Raw genomic sequence first — 21,828 nt, 5'->3', positions numbered from 1 at the left:
AATTGATTATTTCCATTACATTGACATTCGAAAATAATCTGGGCAATTTAAATATACATTTAGCTTTGAGGTCCTATGCAGGGGATTCCAAAAACTCAATCCCGAAACCGTTTACTTACAATTAAATATACTTTGTGTTACATGAATGCTTTATATACGTGTTAAGCTCTACAGCTAGATATATTTCCATTTAAGAAATAAACGTCTTAATACTAAAAACGCTTCGTACGGCTTAGGTTTTCTTCCACGAGTAATACATTTCCATAGGTTTGTTTACCTAAAAGCATAATATTATTAGAATGGAGACTACGCAAGAAATGCAAGCGCAAACCCACCTTCCAGAATTTGTCGTTGACCTGGTGCAGGGTCTGGTTGCCATTCAGGATGACCAACTGCTGAGGCTGTGGAGCGACGTAGATGCAGAAGTTGAGCACGCGACAGGCCTCTGGCAAATCGGCGCCCAGATCGAGGGTGAGCCGCATGGCCAGATACTTGCTGAGATGATCGACGGTGGCATTGGCCGTGGTCTTGATGTAGCGCACGCAGTTCTCCTTGAGTGCGCGTATTAGCTGGTTGTCAGCCGACATTTCCGTGGGATGGGGCTTGAATACGAGCTCGATTTCATCGTTGGTGCCCAGCTCGCCACTGCCCTCGCCCTCTGTGTCGATGTTGGAGTCGCCCTCGGTGCGGCAGTCCATCTGTGAGTCCGACTCAGACTCCTCGGATCGCTCTGAAGTCAGCACCGACATGGCGCGTTTCGGTTTAGAGCTGCTCGAGTTGGAGGGCACCGGTGAGGGAGTGCTCCGCATCGAGGGCGGATTCGACGCGTCGTCCACTTGCATCCGGGTGGCGGAAGTGCTGGCGCCCGAGTTGGCCGACGAGGAGGGGGCTGCATTCGAGGCGCTAGTAATGGCCGACGCTGCCGATGTGCCCGAATGACCCGGATCCCGGTTCTCACGATCAATGCTGTTGGTGTTGCTGTTGCTATCATTGGAGGCTGTGTCGTGGACGTGCAATTGATTGGAGGCATTGCGGCCCACAGCAGTGGGTGCACCAGGTGCCGGGGGAGCTGCGACATTGGCAGCACCATTTCCATTACCTCCACCACCCCCACCGCCGCCGCCGCCCTTGGTGCGGAATCTTTGTGGCCGGTTCTGGGACTGCAGTTTGATGCCCTCGTTGATGGAGTTAACCAGCGCCTGCTGCGACTGCGTCTGGTTGAACTTGGCCATCACCTTCTCCTGGATGGCCTCGTATTCCTCGCGACTGGGGTAGATCTTCGAGATGAGCAGGTCAAAGTTGGGATCAGCGCGCAAGGAGCGCTTGGAGACGAGCTTCTTGCGGCACGTGGGGCACTCCTTGTTGCCGGAGCGCAGGGCGGTCACAATGCAGTCGGAGCAGAAGCGGTGCAGGCACTCCTTCGTCGTCATCGTCTTCTTCAGCATGTCCAGGCAGATGGGACACATCAGCTCGCTGTGGAGGCTCCGCGGGGACACCGCGATCTCCGTGCTGTCCGTGATCACCTCCTGCGGCTTGCGCTGCAGCTCGTACAGCGACAGCTCCCACGTTTTGTTTGGCGCCGGGTCCAGCGACGTCATTTTCACACCAATTCTGAGGCTTTTCAATACACGAACAACCCTTTTTAGAAAATTTTCGCTCAGATTTTCCAAATTAGCTTGCAGTGTGACCGTACTTCGGCTGTTCAATTAAGCCACCAAGGAAAAAGGCCTAACAACAAATGCAGTTGGTATTTTCGCTTGGTATTTTTAGATTTTAGTTCATAGATTGGCGCGAACATTTCAAAATTTTAGCACATAATTACTGTGGTAGAAAATGAAGAGTTCATTATTTCATTACGTTTAAACTAAATAGATGCACTGTATACTTAAAATCGTATATATTGAAATCTAAATTACGCCTAATTCAACTTTCCCAATTTAATCTAGGGCTTAGTAAACTTAGAAAAGAAGAACCAAAGAGTCTGATTATTTATTACACATTTATCCAGCAACATTTTTATTTGAAAAAAAGTCCGTCGAATACATGCTGCAATTATTTATAGCTGCGACACGTAGAACTGAATGGTTTTAAGCACATTAGTTTCCTTTATTCCTCTCGAACAAAATAATAATACTTAGGTATATTCTGAGAATTAACAAAAATCACGCGCGTTAAGTTGATATTCTGAGGAACAGCCACTGTTTACAAGTCTGATTTGCAGTCTGGCTGCAGTTCCATGGTCAACAGATTGAATCCCTGTGATTAATTAGGGGCCGCCAGATCCTTTTCGGTTGACGCGCTGTCAACACCTCAATTTCCACGATTTCTTTGGGCTGTCAATCAAGGCGTCTGAAAGCATTTGCCGGATCCAGCCAAATATGGCCTAATGCAGAACCGCCGTTAGCTAAATTGCAGCTGAATGGGATTGTCTGCAGTTGCAGATGCAGTTGGTGACGCTGTGTGGGGCCGTCGAGAATGCAGTCGGTAATTGAATTGGAGAATTAGAGAACCGCCGCCACACGGTAGTCACTCCACCCGTCTGCATGCGATGACAATGACCCTTGAGGCTGAGCATTCCATTAGTTTTGGATCGCCTCGGATCGGCTTGGATCGCGTGCTTCCCTGGTTTCCCAGCCAAAAGGTTTTCCCTGGCTCACCTGTCACATTCGCTGAGCAATGCGCATGTGCGGCGCGAGTGACGTGGCAAATAAAATGAGCCATAGGCAAATGCCGCCGTTTGAACGAGCGGTGAAATTGCTGGACATGCCTGGCATGGCTAACAGTGAGCGTAAAACAGTGAAAAAGGCGTGGAAACAAAACGTTGATAGACGAAAAAACAACTGTTGTATCCCTAGGCGCAGGCGTTGCTACTTTCCAATTCCTCATTAGATCGCCCAGCTAATTATTGTGCTTGGGAGGCGTGGACGATTTTCGCTCACAGCAAATTGCTGTCTCATGGCGACCGTAATTGCAACACCTATATTGTATACTCAGAAAAATGAGGAACTTCGTGCCCACTTCATTTCCTTCATTTCCCACGAATTTCTCAAATAAAATATCCGGCTTGAAGGACCACGTTTTTATATTGAATGTTCAAACCTGATGTTATACTGAAGAATAAGCCCAATACTCCCTTCAAATAAGAACATGTCCAGAACTCTTTTCCAAGTGCAAGCATTTATGCCTTTGTCCGGCAATTTTCAACTTATCGAGGTTACCCACCGCGGCACCTGACCAGCAAAACCCACAGAACCCACAGATCCAACAGATCCAAGAGAACCAGCTGAATCACCTGGCCACCGCACCACTTGAACTTGTGCACCCACACGACGCTTGCGGATCGGCGCTGTCCTCGATTCGCCGGGTTCACGACCCACATGGCTGGCTCCCCACAACCTGGCAGCTTTCTTGAATGATTCCAGCGCTTTTCCATCGGCCAACGTCTATTGACATTAATCATTTGCGGCCGCTTGCGGAAATTTGCAAGTACCTGGCATAGCAGCTACTTCTGGGAAATGGAAATGATTGCCTCTCAGCACACTTTGTTATGGCAGCTTTATGGAAGGTGGTTTACTTTACGGCCAAGAGGCCACAGATTCCTATTTCAGCGGGCAAAAAGGCAAACCAAAGTCCCTCTATTCGACGTTCTTGCATTTCTTCTTTTTTTTCGGCAACTCAATCTGTACACCGGAAGGAAACAGACGCCATTTTGTGCTGCTTTTCGCCAGGTTTTTGTACTTTCATGTCTGCGAATTTGTGGCCATTGTTCGCAGTTAAAGTGAAAGTTGTGCCCTGATGTGCACAGAACTATAGAACGAGGAGCTGACCAGCCAGAAATTACCCATGCCTAATTGGGCTTAACGAGCTGAACTCGAGGTGGGCGTTCACTTTGAGGTTGGCTCTGCACTGGAAAAAATTCTGCTTACATTGGGGTATAAGGCCTACCACTGAAGTTTGCCAATTAAAAATCGATTTGACAGCATAAAACCACACTGAAAGTTGGAAACAACAAGGAAACTGGCATTAGATCACATTCTGTTTAGCTGGTGGGTTTTCTCACACATTCTTTTGCCTGCCACACTTAAAGCTGCCCCAAAATTGCTGCATGAGTGGACCGCAACATGCCACTTAGCCCCGAACTGGCAATCGATGATAGGTATGGGTATGGGCATGGGCATGGCATGAGCATGGGAGCTACGAATTCCAGGCCAGATCCAGACAGTTGCCATGCTGGCTTGTCACCCACACACTCGTCCACCGGCCACCTGGAATTGCAATTGCAATCTGTTAACTTGTCCAAAACAAAGGCTGCCACTTGCAAAAGAAAGGCCAACAGCAAAAGCAAGAGCAAGAGCAAGAGCAAAACCAATGCCACTCATAGCCAACAATTGACAATAACAAGCAGGCGGACGCCGGTCCACCCAATTTTAAACCCAAACCGTTGCTTTTTGGCCCGCTGAAGTGCCGGCCACATACAACATCATCGATAACAACCACTGAAACAGCAGCCGCACAATTGGAGTTCTCCAATTGCCCACTGTCCAAATATTGCCAGAGATCCCGAGAACGCAGCGCATTGTTTGCTCGTTATTATGGACGTGGCTCCTGATGGGAACCTGACCTGGGATTCGGGCTGGGATTGGGATTGGGATAAGATGGGTTGGGTTGGGCTGGGCTGAGCGGGTTCTTTTGTCTTTGACCGCGCACATACCATAAATAAATCTCAATTAAACTGCAACCCCTTTTCCACGGGGGCGTTGCCCATGAACGGCGGACCATGGACGATGGACCACTGTACCATCCTGGCAATCAATCAGCAGAGCAGCGGGCTACTCCCAAGTTTCCATGGGATGTCACAGATGTCTCCGCACATTCACACCCCAACTCCGCTGCCGACCGACGACGACGACGACTCCAACTTTTTGGCCGCCACTCTTTATTCTTTTCTATGCCACGCCATGCGGCACTTGCATGTTTATTATTTGGCCTGGCTTTTAGAAGCCGGTCCCGATCTGCAGACTGGACACAGTCCATACAAAGTGCCAACGTGTGGAGGAGGGCGGTACACGGCGGGCTGGGAGGAGCGGTTTTGGACCTGGCCAAGTCGCGGCGACGTCACAGTCGTTAAGCGTGACTTTGGTTATTGTTGTTTGTTGCTTTTTGCATACCGTCGGAAAATGGGTAAAATATGGTGAGGCAAGCGGCTTGGGGCACGGGTACGTAAACAAAAAGCCGAACTCCAAACTCGAAGTCGAAGCCACTCCACGAGTAACCAAAGGCGGAGAAGAAAGAACCAGGAATCGTTCGGCGGACACTGAATGCGGAATACCCTTTCGAAATTGGGCAATTACTTATTTTATACAAAATTTAAAGGAACCGTTTCAAAGGAAAATATTTTTGTTATATATTATTTTAATCATTTATTCAACCGTGTTTTTTTTTAATCTCAAAATAACATTTAAAATATCAATAATTTAAAAACGAAAGAAAAACATTCCACATTAGAAGGCCGGAAATCCATATTTGCATACCTACTCATCGATTCCAATTTCCAAATGGCACTTTCTTCCGAGAACCCGAGTGATTGTGCCCGGCACGGGTCAAACCAATGTGGTGGTTACTCACATGGCGCAGCACCCAGCTGAAGTACCCGAATCCACTCGGTGGCTTCGTTCTGTTTCTGTGGCATAAACTGCGACGACGACCGGCCCGCTTCATTCAGTCTTTGGCGAGATTTTATCGTGTGCGGACGTATCTGCGGTCGAAAAGCGAGCTTGAAAATCCGAATCCGAAACCGAGTAGCAAAGATACCGAATTCCAATCGAAAAACCCCGCGCGTCATTAACGCGAATTTAGATGCAGTTTTCAAACCTTTGGCGCCACAACGAAAAGACTTTGCAACTGTGATTCGACTGCGTTTACTTGAAAGCGTCGCTTGCCACATGCTAAAAGTGTCAATCAGAAAGCACCAGTTCATCAACATGAGTCCAAGCTGGATGAGAACGGCGGCCTGGCTGCTGGGGTAAGTTCCCAGGACCGTGGGCATCCTCTCTAGCTGCGCGATATGCCCCAGCGTGCTCGCCCCCTTTCCGTCTGCGTGGCCACTTCGATCCTGACCACCTCCTCCACTTCCGTCTGGGTTTCTCGGTTGCTGCAGGGATATACAACATGCACATCAGTGGGGATTGGTTACGGCGTTGTGAGTCACCTACCCGCTGGCCACCCGCTGCCTGGTGCGGTGCATGTGCAGACCACAGCCCTTGCACCTCAGCGTACAGTTCCACGAGGAGCGCATGGAACTCCTCTTGTCCTTGGCGACTCTGCGGGTCGAGGGATGGGGCTTTTAGTTGGCTGCTAAATCAGCTTTTATTGTTATTTGCCTGGCAGAAACCGCACTGCCTACTCTGAACGCCCAAGTCTTCGCAAATCTATAAAATTATTTCTGCTCTTTATGGGACTCGCATATAACTGGCATGCTTATAACTTATAAATTGGCGGAATTTCCCTGAAGTGATTTGCGCTAAAAGCGCTGTGAAAGTATTGTAAGTGCAGCTGGCCTGTTTTGCTTTATTTTCCGCATGCCTAGTAGAATGTGAGTTTGGGAACCTATAAAAATATATTTCTAAAAAGTAGGAGAAATTCCTATATGCTAGTTTCTTGGATTGAAGTTAAATTAGCTCGCTAATTGGGACACGAAACATTTAGTTACCTTGCAATCCTGCATTTGGGCTCCAACTTGAGTGAGTCTTTCTTGGGCTCCGCTGGGAAAGTCTCCCTCGGCTGATTATCCCCGAGCTGGCTGGACGGGATGGGTGTCATTGGCTCCAAGGACGCCTCTCTGGGCAGGTCCAGCTCCATTCGTATTTGCCTCACTTGCAGCAGGCTGATATCCACCAGTTGATTGACGGCTTCCAGCACCTCATTCTGGATGAGGTTGCTCTGGTTCTTGATGGATTCGTGGATGAGATACAGGGCCTGAGTGTGGGGCTTGATGAGCTCCTCCTCGTCGTCGATGGTCTGCGTACTTATGTGCCGGCTGTGTCTCTTGGTTTGTACAGCGGCATTGGTACAGTGAAGCATCGTTTGGGTGCCCAGGCAGGCGTTGAGCAGCTTGGTCTGCGTGCTGTTCGGCTTGGTGCCAAAATCCGTCTGGGTGGTGTTGCAATGCAGGTCGTGTGTATCCGTTTGACTGGCAAAGGTCGCGTAGCCGGGATTGAAGGTCTGCTGATCCCTGGCAACGGTTACGAACAAATCGGAGGTGTCCACATGACTGGAAGTGCACTTTTGGTTCTGCGATTGGCTGGCCCTGCTGTCCAGCTCGACTTCTGTGCCCACTGCTATGCTCGTGACTTGCTGGGCGGGATCATGGGTCTGTGCATCTCTGCAGATGGTGCTGACCAAGTCCGAGGTGTCCACCTGGCTGCTGAGCCTCTCCTGGCGCTGCGTTTGGCTGGCAGTGCTTTCCATCACCACCTCCATGCCCATGAGTTGCCTGGAGCTGCTGCGATGCAGCAGGGTTTGAGTGCACCCATCTTGCCGTGGTGGTTGGACGACCACTGTGGGTGCACTCCCTCCATGCGACATCCGCTTCAGAAGACGACGACGCTTTTGCAGGCGACTGCTCAAGGAGGGAGTGCGTCGAATCCTCTTCACCTGGCGGATCATCAGTTTTCCGTTCTGCAGCTCATAGTGCACCAGGTAGCTCACTCTGCCGAACTTGAATCTCTTGTGCCGACTTATGACTGCATTGGGACTGGTGGACATGGAAACCAGGAGCAATTCCTTCAGATCAAAGCGCATTTTGAATATCCTTTCGCTCTGCTCACAATATTCAACGTACGATTATACAACGTACAATTTTGACAATAACGTTTCTGTACAGTAATTTCCAGGGGTTTGGGATTCTGAATTATTGATCCCGGGTTCAGAATTATCAAAGGCTGTATGATGTGAGTCGCTGGTTGTGCCGAATTTTCACACGAAACCCTCTTCGAATGCCTTGTCTTTGGCCCAAAACCCAAAACCCAACACGCAACCTCGTGTTGCACATACATCCACTTGTATAGGATGTTGTATGGCTGCGGGCTCCTTTGTGCCCGCCTGGTAATTCATTAATAATTCAGAAATGCCGCATATGCCCAGGACCAGGACGGCAGCTACAAAATAAATACGAACGTAAAAAAAATGCATTCACTTATTCTGCAATTTATCAATACGGAGTTAACATGAAAATGGCCACAAAAACCACAGCGCAGACACACGGAGGACACAAAGGAGTAGGAGCTACCCGCCTGGGGTGTTTGTTTGGCTTGCATCGGCATGTGGTTGGGGATGGGAATGAGGATGTGTTCCATGGATGTGGAGGGAGCACTCCAGACGATGGCAGCATGTGGTGGCCACTGCTAAGTACGTGTTGATTTGGGCGCTTGCGATTGGGCTCCCATGGATTTGCAATCCACAAAATCGATTGGGCCCCATTCCCTTATAGCCATATAACCGTCCATCAGCTCCAGGTCCAGCTGCAGCTCCGGCTCCTGCATCTGCTCCTGCTCCCGACTGGCCTCTAATCCCGCCTGGGGGCGTAGTTTCTGCCTTCCTGCACTCGAAATTTATGCAGCTTCTTTGACTTCTAAGGTTTTTGAGCTCCTTTTTTGTTTGCATGCATTATCTTTGGTAGCTGGAAGGCCAAGACTTGGCTCAGAATGCCGGGCACGTCGACTGGCCTTCGGTTGCATTTATTGCATAAAGCCCAGCCAATTTCCATGATAATTTGTAACGAGCGCCGGACCGCCAAGGGCTGCACTCCTATGAGCCACTATGTGGTACTTTGTGTACTGGCTTAGTCGGTCAATAGCATTTCGCTTGACAAAGTCGAAGAGCCGATCTTCTGAAGACCTCAAGACCTGCGTATAATAGCATAATGTGGCATTCTGGGCGAAAGGCAGCGGCGATTGCAACTCCCCCGGAGGTGGAGCTATGTGGAAGGTTCTAATGCTCCCATGGCTCTTGGGTTTCCCAGCTCTTTCACCCATGATAGCCACACTCCATACCCGTAATTGTACGTGCCATTTGCATTTTTATCTGCTTTGCTTTCCGCTTTCTTCCCCATTACAACTTGACACTCGAGCAACAACGGCGTGTAGTTTTCAGTGGTTTCCAGTTTCGCCTTGGGGCAGGGGCAACATCTATTTAAAGTTGAGCACTTGGCTCACTCGACACCGCTGGCCCACCGAAAACCAGCGCGAAATGAAGACCTCTGAAGACCATCTCACCTGTCAAAGGGAGTGCCGCCAGAACGGCCCTGAGCCTTGAAACCCCGCCCCTGGGGCTCCAATCAAAGTCCGCAGGCCACCTAATCTGCTATAGCATTTCGCACATAAAAACTGGCCTTGCCGGCCCATAAAACGCTGCCCATTAAAGCTGTTTCCTTTCCATTCCAGGCTCTACTGTCTCATGTGCGTCGCCGCGATGGCCCAGGGTGCCAGCAATTCGGGAGCGCCCGCTGCATCCGCTGCAGCCGCCAAGGATGTGGCCCACATGCACAGGCCCAAGAGGCTGGACAGGCGCTCAGGAGCGGCCATGGCCTTGGGATCGAGTCCTCTGACGCCCAAGCCACTGGCCAGAAGCGCTCACGGGCTCAACAAGAAGCTGCTCAGGTGAGCCAACACCCCGGGCAAACACTTGATGATAAACCATCGGAGAGCTAGTTCTAGCAGTTTGTGCCCATAAAATATTAACGAAACTAGCATCAATATAATTGGCTCCATAGGGCAAATCAGAGCTCTTTTACAGTAGCTTAGCAATAGCAGACCACTCTGTGTTTAATAATACATATGTACATCCCAAGCCCAGAGATTATTCCACGCTGCACTACTGTATCCTTAATTAAGCCATCAAGCGGCATCCCAATTAAGCTGTCTGTTTAGGCGATTACAGGCGCTTAAAAATGGTAATTCCTGCCCAACTCCCAGTTTGGATAGTTGAATAGAACAGCAGTGGATTAAAGCAGCTTTTCTGCCACTGCCCAGTTAGACAGCCCCTTATTTTGGGCCTAATTAAGGTCCCATGTCCCACCCAACCCATGCAACCCCCTTGGTGGAGCCATAAATTATGTACTGAAATATTCATGGCAATCGCTTACAACGCTCGCCAGACACTATCAACCATTACACCAACCCACTTGGTCGTTGCAGCCAGATGGGCTTCATGAAGGTGAAGGCGCCCAACAGCCACAACAGGAAGCGACTGGCGGTTGAGTCACGACGCCATTCCTCGCGCGATGATTCACACATGTTCATCATCAAATTGCCGCCAAATATGCACTACTATGCAGGACCCGGTGCGAGGAATTCTGTCGCGGATCAGCAGGACAAGTCTGGCCACAAAGGCAACGCACCCAGCAAGATGACACTGGCGACAGCCACATCTAGCACACCAGCCGCAGCAGCAGCACCAGCCGCATCAACCGCAGCAGCAGCAGCAGTTGCAACATCACCAGTTGCCGAGGCGTCGGCGTTGAAAGCTAACGGGAAAAAGGTAAACGGGATTCCATTAGGTTACACCATAGACACACAATGCACTGGGTCTGGATCTGGCTCGCTGGCTGGCTGGCTGGCCCCTTCTGGCCATGGCCAGAACTGGCTCTCAGCCAGGTTTGGACCTAGACCGCGATAAACATCGGCGCGCATGCGCATAAAACAAATTGCAAAACACTCGGTGGCGCGGAGGAGCGGCAGCTGGAAGTGGCAAGTTGGTGGCAGTGGAAGCGAAATGGATTACCCATTTGGTGGCAGTTGCTGGCCAAGAAGGGGGAAGTTGCTATTTATATGCGTGTTACCCCCAATGCCCCAAAATGGGTATGCTGCGTCCCCGGCCAGCTGTCCTATAAATAGATCTTCGATAGGGTCATGCCGAGCGGCTACGAGCGACTGGTATTGGGCATCTGGGAGTCCACTGCGATACGGGTGCTCAACAGCATTCCGAGCTGTAATACATGGCCTTTGTGAATTAATGCGGCAAGTGTCAATGTCAGTGGATGTCCGACAGGCAGTGGCACGAAAATTATTACGCTCTCACGACTCCGGTGCTACAATGCTGCACCAATGCTGCTCCAATGCTGCTCCAATGCTGCTCCAATGCTGCTCCGTTCCCGGCTGAGCCAGAAATTAATATGCAGGCCATTAACCAAGTCCGAGGCTCAATTAAAAATGCAATTTGTTTGAGCCACCCCACTCCACTAGGCTCCAATCCAACCGACTCCACTTGTCCAGAGCAAGTGCGTGGCATTCCCGATTCAGACGCCAGAGCACGCCTGATTTATGGGACGCCAGTCGCAGAGCACGGGTAATGTTGGCTAATCAGTGCGCTTCAATTGCAGGTCTCGTTTCCCTTCAGCTCGAATGGGCGGCCGGGCCGCATCTACCACTGGAACCTGCCCGTCCTGAAGGAGGCGCTCGCCAAGAAGCCCCACTTCGCCCACGTCTCGGCGGCGGATCGCAATAGGCTGCTGGACATCCAGAGCGTGCCCACCTGGCGCCAGCCCTGGGAGAACGAGACCGCCGAGAAGGGCTTTAGTGCGGGCGGCGGGAAGGCCAAGTACCGCAAGTCCCTGAAGCCCAAGTCACCCACATATTACGCACCCGCCCATGCGGTCAGCAAGCAAAGCTTCCACAAGTACTTCGCGGGCAATGGCAAGCCCAAGGGATTCTATGTCATCAAGGAGCACCAGAAGAAGCCGCAGTTCTACCAGAACATCATCTCGTAATCCTTGGAACACCCTCGAAAGACTGCGGTGCCGGGCGTTCTGTTTTCAATCTTCTAAACGGGGATATCCACCCCACTTCCGTCCAGTTTCCACTGGGAATTCGCTCCTTTCTTGGCGAGTCCCGACTGCATCTATAGCAACCTGAGCAGCTGTTTAACAACTGCGATGGGTGAGATCTATTTTTATACCACGGCATGAATACAATAACAGGTGGGCTGGTCCAAGCTGGGTGCACCTCATATCAATCTATGATCAGCCATGTCAGCACATAGAAGGAGTCAATACGGCGTCCATTCATTTGAGACTTTAATGCTACCAACACCATTATGGTAAAAACAGAAGAGACTGGGTTGGGATTTGACTTGGTCACAACACAGTTGAAAAATACATTAAAAATTTAATTGAAATTTTGTATTTAAATTTTAATCAGCTTTGTGGCAGATTTGAATGGGCTATATATGTTTAGTAGTTTGGCAGTTGCCAGCAGCAGAGTCTGAAATATACGAATAGCACTTCTTGTGGACTTCCTATTGACCTTCATACATATCGGTTCGATCTGAAATCCTTGAGCCCGAACCCTTCGAAGGACACCCCGCCGCAGGACCAGCCCAAACTGCATTTAACTAAGCATCTGCGGCAAGCAATAAATTATGGCATAATCAAGCTAGGTTTAAGTGCATGAACGATTTTGTTTTGATAAATAAATATTGACTGATTTTTAATTGCGCCAGAAACATTTAGAGGTATGCCACTTCAAAATCCGAGTAGAATGAGTTGAGTTATGGAGTTTTGAACTTCAGCCTTGGGACAACTCTTAATTTTGTTTCATTTCTACATCATAAAAATTATATACAAATTAAAAAAAAAAAAATTTATAAATTTGAATGCAGCTTTTTAGAGAATTGCTCCAGAAACATTTAGAGGTATGCCACTTCAAAATCGGATTAAAATAAGATGAGTTATGGACATTTGAACTTCAGTTTTTGGACATTTTTGAATTTCATCTACATCTACAACATCATAGCATCAGAAAAATTACAAAAAAATGTAAAAAAAATAAAATTCTAATTTTGAATGCAGTTTTTTAGAGAATTGCTCCAGAAACATTTAGAGGTATGCCACTTCAAAATCGGATTAAAATAAGATGAGTTATGGACATTTGAACTTCAGTTTTTGGACATTTTTGAATTTCATCTACATCTACAACATCATAGCATCAGAAAAATTACAAAAAAATGTAAAAAAAATAAAATTCTAATTTTGAATGCAGTTTTTTAGAGAATTGCTCCAGAAACATTTAGAGGTATGCCACTCCTTAATCCGATTAAGATAAGTTGAGTTATGGACTTTTGAACTTCAGTCTTGGGACATTTTTGAATTTCTACAACATCATACATCAGAAAAATTACAAAAAAATGTAAAAAAAATAAAATTCTAATTTTGAATGCAGTTTTTTAGAGAATTGCTCCAGAAACATTTAGAGGTATGCCACTTCAAAATCGGATTAAAATAAGATGAGTTATGGACATTTGAACTTCAGTTTTTGGACATTTTTGAATTTCATCTACATCTACAACATCATAGCATCAGAAAAATTACAAAAAAATGTAAAAAATATAAAATTCTAATTTTGAATGCAGTTTTTTAGAGAATTGCTCCAGAAACATTTAGAGGTATGCCACTTCAAAATCCGATTAAAATAAGATGAGTTTTGGACATTTGAACTTCAGTTTTTGGACATTTTTGATTTTCTACAACATCATAACATCAGAAAAATTACAAAAATATTAAAAAAAAATAAAATTCCAAATTTGAATGCAGATTTTTAGAGAATTGCTCCAGAAACATTTAGAGGTATGCCACTTCAAAATCCGATATGGACTTTTGAACTTCAGTCTTGTGACATTTTTGACTTTCTACAACAGAAACATCACATCAGAAAAATGACAAAAAAATTTTAAAAAAATTAAAAAAAATAAATTTCTAAATTTGAATGCAGATTGTTAGAGAATTGCTCCAGAAACATTTAGAGGTATGCCACTTATTAATCCGATTAAGATAAGTTGAGTTATGGACTTTTGAACTTCAGTCTTGTGACATTTTTGACTTTCTACAACAGAAACATCACATCAGAAAAATGACAAAAAAATGAAAAAAAAATTAAAAAAAATAAAATTCTAAATTTGAATGCAGATTGACTTTTGAACTTCAGCCTTGGAACATTTCTAAATTTTTTGAGCGCTTGTTCTCATTTTGCGTTCATACGGACAGACGGACATGGCCAGTTCGAATCGGCTATTGATCCTGATCAAGAATATATATACTTTATATGTTCGTTCTGCCTGTTACATACTCTTCATCGAATCTAGTATACCCTTTTGCTCTACGAGTAACGAGTATAATAGGGGGGTGGAACTGTCTGCTGCGAGTTTATTGACTTGGACAAAGGTGAACTGCGGCCAGGAGGACTGGGGAAAGGTGGGTGTCTGGCGAATTTGACAGTTGCCGCCGAGTTCTTGGCTGCCCATTCAGCGGAGCAAAAAATAACAAAGGGCAAAAAAAACACCAAAAATCCAGCTAATTATATAAGCGGCTATAGGGGCCGTATGTCGGGCGTGTTCTGACTAAGCCCTATGGGAAGATTTAAGATTGGGGCTCAAAAAACAAAAACTGCGAAACGGAAGCGGGCGAGCGTGCGCATGCGCAGTTTCTCATTCGGCAGATAAAGCCGCAGACATACAGATACAGATACAGATGCAGATACATTTTTATAAGTCAGCGCCAAGTCGCCAGAAGTAACAGCCCCATAATGACAACAAATCTGGCAGACAGACGATGGCGATGGCGCACCTCCAAACTGCCGCATAAATAGTGTTGTATGTTTGTTCCTTCCCTCTTGATTTCGCTTTTCTCGTTGGATTTTATCTCCTCTTTTTTATTTGTGTATTTTTGGCGACTCTGGCGCATTATTGTCTTTTGCAGCTTATGTTTTCCCGATTCTGGGAGCGACTCTGCTGACTCACGAGCGTTGAACTTTTCACCCGTATCCCGTATGCCGTATGCCGTATGCGTATCCGTGGCACATGGAGTGCGCGGCTTAAGTAGATTTAATGACTTGTGGTTCTGCGACTGAGACGTAAATCACTTGTATGACATTTGGAGGATGGAACCTACTTGTCGATTTTTTACGGCCGTCATCGGGGAATGCGCCATGTGGCATGGCCATTCCCATACATCCATACTGGCAATCAAATGTCGGCTAACAGCGGCTTGGCCAAATGTGCAACAAATTCCGGGCCATCGTGGTCGCAGTTCCAGCCACTTGTTAACGCCATTTCCGCCCGTCATATCAAAATAATTATCTCAAAGTGTTGGCTCTACTCGGTAGTACCCGGCATCCAATGAAATGCAGCAAACACCATACCAAACCGAGCCGAACCGATCTGAAAACAAGACTCGTTTGCGTGCGGGGCAGTTTGGGGTTCTATCTGAAAGTAGTGGACAACTTGATCTGCAGAACAAGTTACGCACGCAATCTTGATTGCAATTATGTAATTCGAAATTCCTACTAATTAAACCAACATTTCGCCTAATCGTATTTGCACTCGAAACACGCTAAAAATCAATAAGATCGTTGATACCCTGAACATAGTGTGGGCAATTTGTTAGCTATTGAGTGTCTGTAAGTAAAAAGTGATTGATTTGTAATAAAATTCCAATTTTTAAACACAAATGTTTTAGATCTACTAAAATAAATTCTATATATAAAATAATGACTGACAACTTACGCCGTACAATTTCAATCTTAAGCAAATTCCAATATCAAATTGGTTTGCTTTACTTAATGAGTTCCGCCTTTAAATGTCAGCACCTTGCCACACGGCTGACCAAAATGAGGCTGGCCATCGTCTACTTGGTCATTTTGGTCATCTTGGTCATCTTTGCCATTGTGGAATCCGGAAAAATCAAGAGGAGGAAATCCAAGGTCAAAAATAAAAACAGCAAATGGAAGAAGGTCGGTAAAGCGGAGACTTTCATTAAAAATGATAAAAACGAAGTCATATCAGAAAGGAACAGGAAATCCAAACCGAATATGTATATAAATTAAAGAATATATCTTTATATCACCCTTAAGTGCGAAAAAGTTAGTTGTTTTATTTTCCATCTCAAGCAATGTAAATTAATTCATTTAAATCGATCCACATAATAGGTGTTGCAATATTTAGCAAACTAAATTTGGCTAGTAGTAGTAGTATATTCTTAATCACGATCAATAGCCGAGTCGAACTGGCCACGCCTCAGTCTCAGGAACTAAAAAAGCTAGAATATTGGGACTAAGCATAAAGCTTCCAGATACATAGACGCAGCGCAAGTTTATTTCCGAATGTTGCCACGCCCACTCAAACGCCCGCAAACCGCCCAAATCTTATAATCGGGATCTCTTGTTTGACCATCTTAACTATTTGAGCATCTGCAAGGCTGAGTAAGAAAAAGATCCAGGATGCGATTAATGATGGAACAAACATCATCGATTTAAGGACTGCCAATTTCGAACACGTAACGAAAATTAAATAAGTAATCATAATTAATCATTATATAATTTACAATGCACTTAAATAGTTATTAAGCGTGACAGCTTCGTTCTTAATCTTAATTACAACACCGTAATCTATAGCGAATTATTTATATCCACTTGAAATGTGTTGGATATATAAGGCGGCCAAAAGAAGCTCGGTTATCCAAAATGAAGTTACTAATCCTCTTCCTAGCCACATTGGGCGCAGCTGCTGCACGCTTGAGGGGACATACTGTCAAAGGATGATGACAAAGTGATCCACCAGATAAGCCAATGGCTTGATGATTTTTAAGGAAATCAAATAAAATTGCATGCTGTAAGAGCAAGTCCACTAGAGTTCTTAATCCATTATTAAGAGGGGTAAACGTTAATTACACTTCAGATTAGATTGGGCATTTACTAGAAGGATATGTAGCTGAGAATTTCATTTAATTTAAATAATCCCGCCATAAAAAGTTCTTGGCGCAGTGTGACCATACGCAATAAAGATACCCACCTACTGGCATAGGAAAGTAAACAAAACATGGCACTGAACTCCAAACTTAGGGATCTCATCTTGAACAGCCACGTGCCGCTGGTCCTGGACCAGTTTCCGCTGAAATGGGAGTGCTTCGAGGGATCCCTACACGACTGGTGCCAGCGATTTGACCAGGAGGCCAGCTCTCCTCCAGACTTCGAGCTGATGGCTTTGGCGGACAGCAGTACGCCGCAGTGGGAGCGAAAGCGGACCAAAGCCAGTAAGCTCAGCATGCAGCAGTTCCTGCGAGAGTACGGCGTCCTGAAGGAGGAGCACACCCACTGGGCGGCGTACCAGTACAAGAGAGCCGACGAAGTGCCACCCAGTTGCCGGAGGGGCATTGATTTCTCCAGTTTCGGTTTCCCGGTCATCGGAGACGACTTCCGCTTATGGCTGGGATCGGAGCAGGCCAACACGCCGTGTCACTACGACACCTTTGGCGTCAACATAGTGGTGCAGGTGCATGGCAGCAAGTCGTGGCTGCTCTTCCCGCCTGAGACGCCGCTGCAGAGCACCAGGATTCCCTACGAGGAGTCCAGTGTCTACTGTGTGGAGAACTTTTACGCCCCGGACCCGGCAAAGATTCAGAGCTACGAGCATCTTGGCCGGCAGGCGTATCACTGCAACCTGCAGGCGGGCGAAGTACTAATCGTGCCGCGTAACTGGTGGCACTACGTTGAGGCCACGTCCACGTCGCTGAGTGTCAACTACTGGGTGCCGCTTAGAGTGGACATGGACCTGGTTTTGGACGAGTTCCTGGTCATGCATATCGTGGAGAGCTTTGTCAGGGGAGAGAGCGATCAAATGAAGCAGTACGTGCTCAATCCCAACCAGTTGGGTGACCTGTCTACCAAGCCCAGCGACCTCTATGCGCAGTTCGAGCAGGCGGTGCAGAATCTAGAGAGTGGTCAGAACACCCGAAAGCTCTTCGATACCGACTACATCAGCCAAGCGGATTGGAAAACTTTGTTGAATAGTATCAGCCCCACAGTGCGCCCTTTGCAAGTGATGCCTCACGAGGAATACAAGCAGCTCCTCCGCGCCAACTCCAAGAGATTCCGAAATGCTGTTAGCCCACCAGAGTCAACTCCCATTAGTTCCACTTGGGAGCTTCTAGTAAGCAGCATGTGTGCTCCACGGGTAATTGCCGAAATGAAGAGCGAGTTCTTTTGCAGGCTACGAAAAAGTAACTCCCTCTAGCTAAACACACAAACGAGTATCTAGGGTAAGAACGTGATAATATTGTTGCATATTTGAGATTAAAATCCAATAAGCCATCAACATGTATGATACAATTTCCAAACAGAAGCAGGACACGGAGCATTAAATGCCGAATACCACCCATCTTGTCTGTCCACCATCCAGACTCATCTGAGGCTCTGCCAAGCGATTGGCCCTTGGGCGGAACATACTATGCACATGTGGACATGAAATTGCTTAGCTACAGCGCCATTTACCAGCCAGGTGGCTTCTGGTTTGGATATCCGCCCTGCTGGTTGGCATAACTGCCTGGGTATGTTCCGTAATGGCCGGGTGGCGGTCCCTGCGGGAATCCCTGGTATTGATAATCTACAGAAGATGAACAGCATTATTGAAGAGTCATGTTAAACTGAGAGGTTAACTTACTGCCAGGATACGGCAAGGTGGCGTACGGATTGAAGCTCTGTGGCATCGGAGCGGGCACATACGCAGGGTAGGGCACACCTGGTTGGGCTCCATATGGAACGGGCATGCCTTGCACTTGAGCCGGATACGGAATGTTGGCCGTTGATGCGACAGGCGGCACGCTGGGTGCGGACCCAGGAGGAATATCTTAAAGAAAAGAACGGTTTCGATATTCCGCTTAGTTGGGCTTTGGTGCTTCACTTACCGCTGCCACTGCCCGATGTGGATGCATAGTGCGAGGGCAGGGCCGGGGTGGGCGGACAAGCCTGGCGACTGGACTCTGTGGTCAAATCCTTGAGCAGCTCCTCCTTCTCTGTCTTGCGGGCGAACACAAAGTCGCTGATCTTGTTCTGGAATACAACCAGCAACTGCGTGAGGTCGTTGTAGAACTTGGTGCCCTCCTGCAGATTTCCTGAAAGTTCGATGTAGCTATCGAAAGCGGTTGCTAGCTCCTGGTATAAAGTATCCCGCGAGCTGCCGCAGCTACCAGTTTCAGAGACAAAGGCACCATGGGCGCTCTGGATGTCGTTGACCAAAGACTGCTGGCGCTCCACGCTCTCGCGCACCTGCTGCTGTAGGGGATTGAGAACTTGGCCAATGCGAGCCAACGATATGGCGGGCTCGTCAATAGCACCATCCTTCTGCAGGGCAATCAAGAACTCGTCCTTCATATTGAACGTGGAGCCCTTCAGCTCGGACTCGATTGCCTCACGCTCCGCCTTAATGGTCTCCACGTCGTCCATCAGCTTCTTAAGACGTTGCACGCTGGAGCAGTTGGGATCCACACTGCCACTGGCCGAGGGCAGAGACTGTTGGATTTGATCGGGTGGCAAGGACAAGAGTTGGATGCCCTTCTGGTTAGCCTCAAACTTCTGGCGAACCACCTTGTCGGCTTCAATGGCATTGGTGATGACCTCGCGATACTTCATCGCGTTGGTGCGGAACATCTCTGTTAGCTTGTCGGAGCTGATGCGAGTCCAACGCTCCTTAAATTGCGCACGCAACTGATTATCAGAGTCGCGTTCTTCGTCCAAGAGCCGCTCGGTTTCGTCGAGAATCTCGCGGTTGCGGCTTAGTAGCTCGGGAAGATCCTTAAGCAGCGTCTGCACATTCTCAATGCCGCCCTTCTGGCGAACTTCATTGGCCTTTTCCTTTAGCGACGGTGGAAGCCCACTGTTGCTATCAGCTGTCTCCACGGCCGCTGGAAGATTCAAGCTTGCCAAAACGGCGTTCAGAGTTTGGGTGGCTTCACGCAGCTTCATGATCTCCACGTTAACGATCTCATTGCGGCGCATATCGGAGGCGGTGAGTGCGCGATGGAGCTCCACGGGCACTAGACTGCTGAATATATCCTTAAAGTTGGCAGCCATGGGGACAGCGATGGCCAAAGGCTTGGCCAACTGGGCCTTTCCAGGAGGGGTCAAGGTGCTTAGATCTGGTATGATCTCGTTGTAGATGAACTCATTGTCCTTGGTGGACTCGGCCAAGTTGCGCTTGGCGCGGCTAAAATATTCATCCAAGTAGGTCTCATTTCCGCCACGCGTCTGAGCCGCCTTGAAAAGATCAACGGCGTTGCGCAAACGAGCAATCTCCTCGCCAATCTTCTTGGCGGCACGGCACACCAGACTCTGGTACAGCTGGGTGAGGGCATGAAAGCCAGCCTGCTTTCCGGCAACCGTAGGTATCCACTCCTTCTCCCACAGGTTGCGCACAGACTCCTTTTGCATGGCGCGCAGCACATCGGCGTAGGATTCCTCCGCCTGGCAGCAAAGCTTGGCGATGATCTGTTCCTTCATGTTATCTGGCGGAATATAAATGCTTCAAATTGTTAGACCTACATTCAAAGCGATATATCTTTCCATTTCTTTTGAGCAAGTGATTGGAACTGTTGAATTGAATGATTCATTCCGATTGTTCTTATCATATGATTTAAAAGAAAATAATAGGGTAATGAACCCACGTAACAAAAGTTATATTTTCGGATAATCTTGGTACAATACAATTTTATGCCAAGTATATGAAACTTGTATAATGCTGTCTTCACCCTCGACTTCTATTCAGATGCTGTTAACTGATAAAATAGTTTATCGCCCAATGTAAACAGCGAAACATTACTCATAGATAAGAATTTGAATGTAAATGGAGTTCGGGCTCTTATTTGAATAGGTGCTACATACCCTTAATTGCCTTCAGAATGAAAACCTCCTGCGCCTGGGCGACCATCAGAGCCTGCAGCACCGTCAGCGAATCCTGGCTGAGATCTGGCGTGGGTTCCGAGGGCACTGCCGCCGGCGTGGCTCCCTTCAGGTATTGAAAGATGCCGGCGCTCTGCTGCAGCAGTTTGATGGTCAGTTTAAGGCCATCATCTGAATCCAGGGCCTGGTTGGCAGCGATGTTGCTCTGCAGGGCAGCAATGTTGAAGAGCACGCATACCTTCTCGTAGAGCAAGGAGGTGTGAGCTGTGGATTGTGGATGTTGGGGTCAGTGGTGAAATATACTTGGCACAAGGCAGTGAATCACTCACTCTGGCTGATCTTGTTGCCGAAAATGGAGCCCTTGTCGAAGGCATCCTTCCACTTAAAGGGTATCTGCAGTTCGCTAACCGATATCTTTGTCTCCAGCGCGCAGATCTGGTCATAATAGCTGCAAACACAAAGGAGGCAACAAAACCCGGAGGCAAAACAACATCCATTAGTTAACGACTACGTCATCCGATAGCTTGTTTACGTCTGACCACCACCGACCGTACTAATACAGAAGCACCAGGTGGTGCTTGAATTGAATGGAACGGGTGTGATTAGCTGCCTCTTTTGTGCGGGTGACTCATCCGGAGATCCCCAAGAAAAAGGTCACAAAGACTTGGTGGTACTTACGCGTACACAATCTCCAGTGAAGCTTCGTACTTTTCGAAGAATTTCCAAATCGCCGTATTGCGTTGTTTCGAAAATTCGTTGACGGCCTCTGCGTACTTGCCCTTCTCCTCCTCCGACGCACCGTTGTAGGTGCTCTGGATGAGATTGTTCAGCGGCTTGATCACGTCCACCTCCGACGGCTTCTTCAGCGGCACGCCCAGAAACTTCGACATATTTTCCTGTTCTGCGGAGTCTACTTCTTGTATGATTAATATTAATTGGCCGTCTTTCGCTCTATTCGAACTCCGCCTTGCTATCTCGTTCCTTCCCCTACAACAGCTGGACAGCGATGCCAAGTCGTCGATAGAGTTTTCGATAACCACTGTAGAGCACAAAAAAATACTAGAGATTCGATTTCATAGTTAAAAGGTGCATTATGTGTATTTTTGTTTTA

General features: G+C 47.5%; 5 protein-coding genes across 5 annotated transcripts; 2 read left to right on the top strand and 3 right to left on the bottom strand.

Annotated features, from left to right (window-relative positions):
* Positions 1–68: 68 nt before the first annotated feature.
* Positions 69–1,723, bottom strand: LOC6554448 (E3 ubiquitin-protein ligase RING1). The gene is made up of 2 exons (XM_001981480.3): positions 336–1,723; positions 69–277 (listed from the first exon to the last, which is right to left on the bottom strand). The coding sequence occupies exons 1-2, from the start codon at positions 1,596–1,598 to the stop codon at positions 233–235; spliced, it is 1,308 nt and encodes a 435-aa protein (XP_001981516.1). The 5' UTR covers positions 1,599–1,723; the 3' UTR covers positions 69–232.
* A 3,980-nt stretch (positions 1,724–5,703) lies between these two features.
* LOC6554446 lies at positions 5,704–12,167 on the top strand. Its single transcript, XM_026983939.1, has 4 exons — positions 5,704–6,022; positions 9,441–9,656; positions 10,194–10,536; positions 11,378–12,167. Exons 1-4 carry the CDS (start codon positions 5,943–5,945, stop codon positions 11,762–11,764), a joined length of 1,026 nt encoding a protein of 341 aa, XP_026839740.1. The 5' UTR covers positions 5,704–5,942; the 3' UTR covers positions 11,765–12,167.
* LOC6554447 lies at positions 5,903–7,923 on the bottom strand. The gene is made up of 3 exons (XM_015153728.2): positions 6,710–7,923; positions 6,213–6,320; positions 5,903–6,151 (listed from the first exon to the last, which is right to left on the bottom strand). Exons 1-3 carry the CDS (start codon positions 7,798–7,800, stop codon positions 6,052–6,054), a joined length of 1,299 nt encoding a protein of 432 aa, XP_015009214.1. The 5' UTR covers positions 7,801–7,923; the 3' UTR covers positions 5,903–6,051.
* Positions 12,168–16,499: 4,332 nt separating the features above from the next.
* LOC6554390 (lysine-specific demethylase 8) lies at positions 16,500–18,138 on the top strand. Its single transcript, XM_001981477.3, has one exon. It carries the CDS (start codon positions 16,864–16,866, stop codon positions 18,055–18,057), a length of 1,194 nt encoding a protein of 397 aa, XP_001981513.1. The 5' UTR covers positions 16,500–16,863; the 3' UTR covers positions 18,058–18,138.
* LOC6554389 (programmed cell death 6-interacting protein) lies at positions 18,077–21,765 on the bottom strand. The gene is made up of 6 exons (XM_001981476.3): positions 21,396–21,765; positions 21,047–21,165; positions 20,700–20,981; positions 18,728–20,323; positions 18,484–18,669; positions 18,077–18,426 (listed from the first exon to the last, which is right to left on the bottom strand). The coding sequence occupies exons 1-6, from the start codon at positions 21,605–21,607 to the stop codon at positions 18,311–18,313; spliced, it is 2,511 nt and encodes an 836-aa protein (XP_001981512.1). The 5' UTR covers positions 21,608–21,765; the 3' UTR covers positions 18,077–18,310.
* Positions 21,766–21,828: the final 63 nt, after the last annotated feature.

This window comes from Drosophila erecta, unplaced genomic scaffold, assembly GCF_003286155.1.
Source record: "Drosophila erecta strain 14021-0224.00,06,07 unplaced genomic scaffold, DereRS2 tig00000000-arrow-pilon, whole genome shotgun sequence".
NCBI classification, from domain to species: Eukaryota; Metazoa; Arthropoda; class Insecta; order Diptera; family Drosophilidae; genus Drosophila; species Drosophila erecta.
Note: the sequence above shows the minus strand (reverse complement) of the source record. Positions and strands in the feature narration are given on the sequence as shown.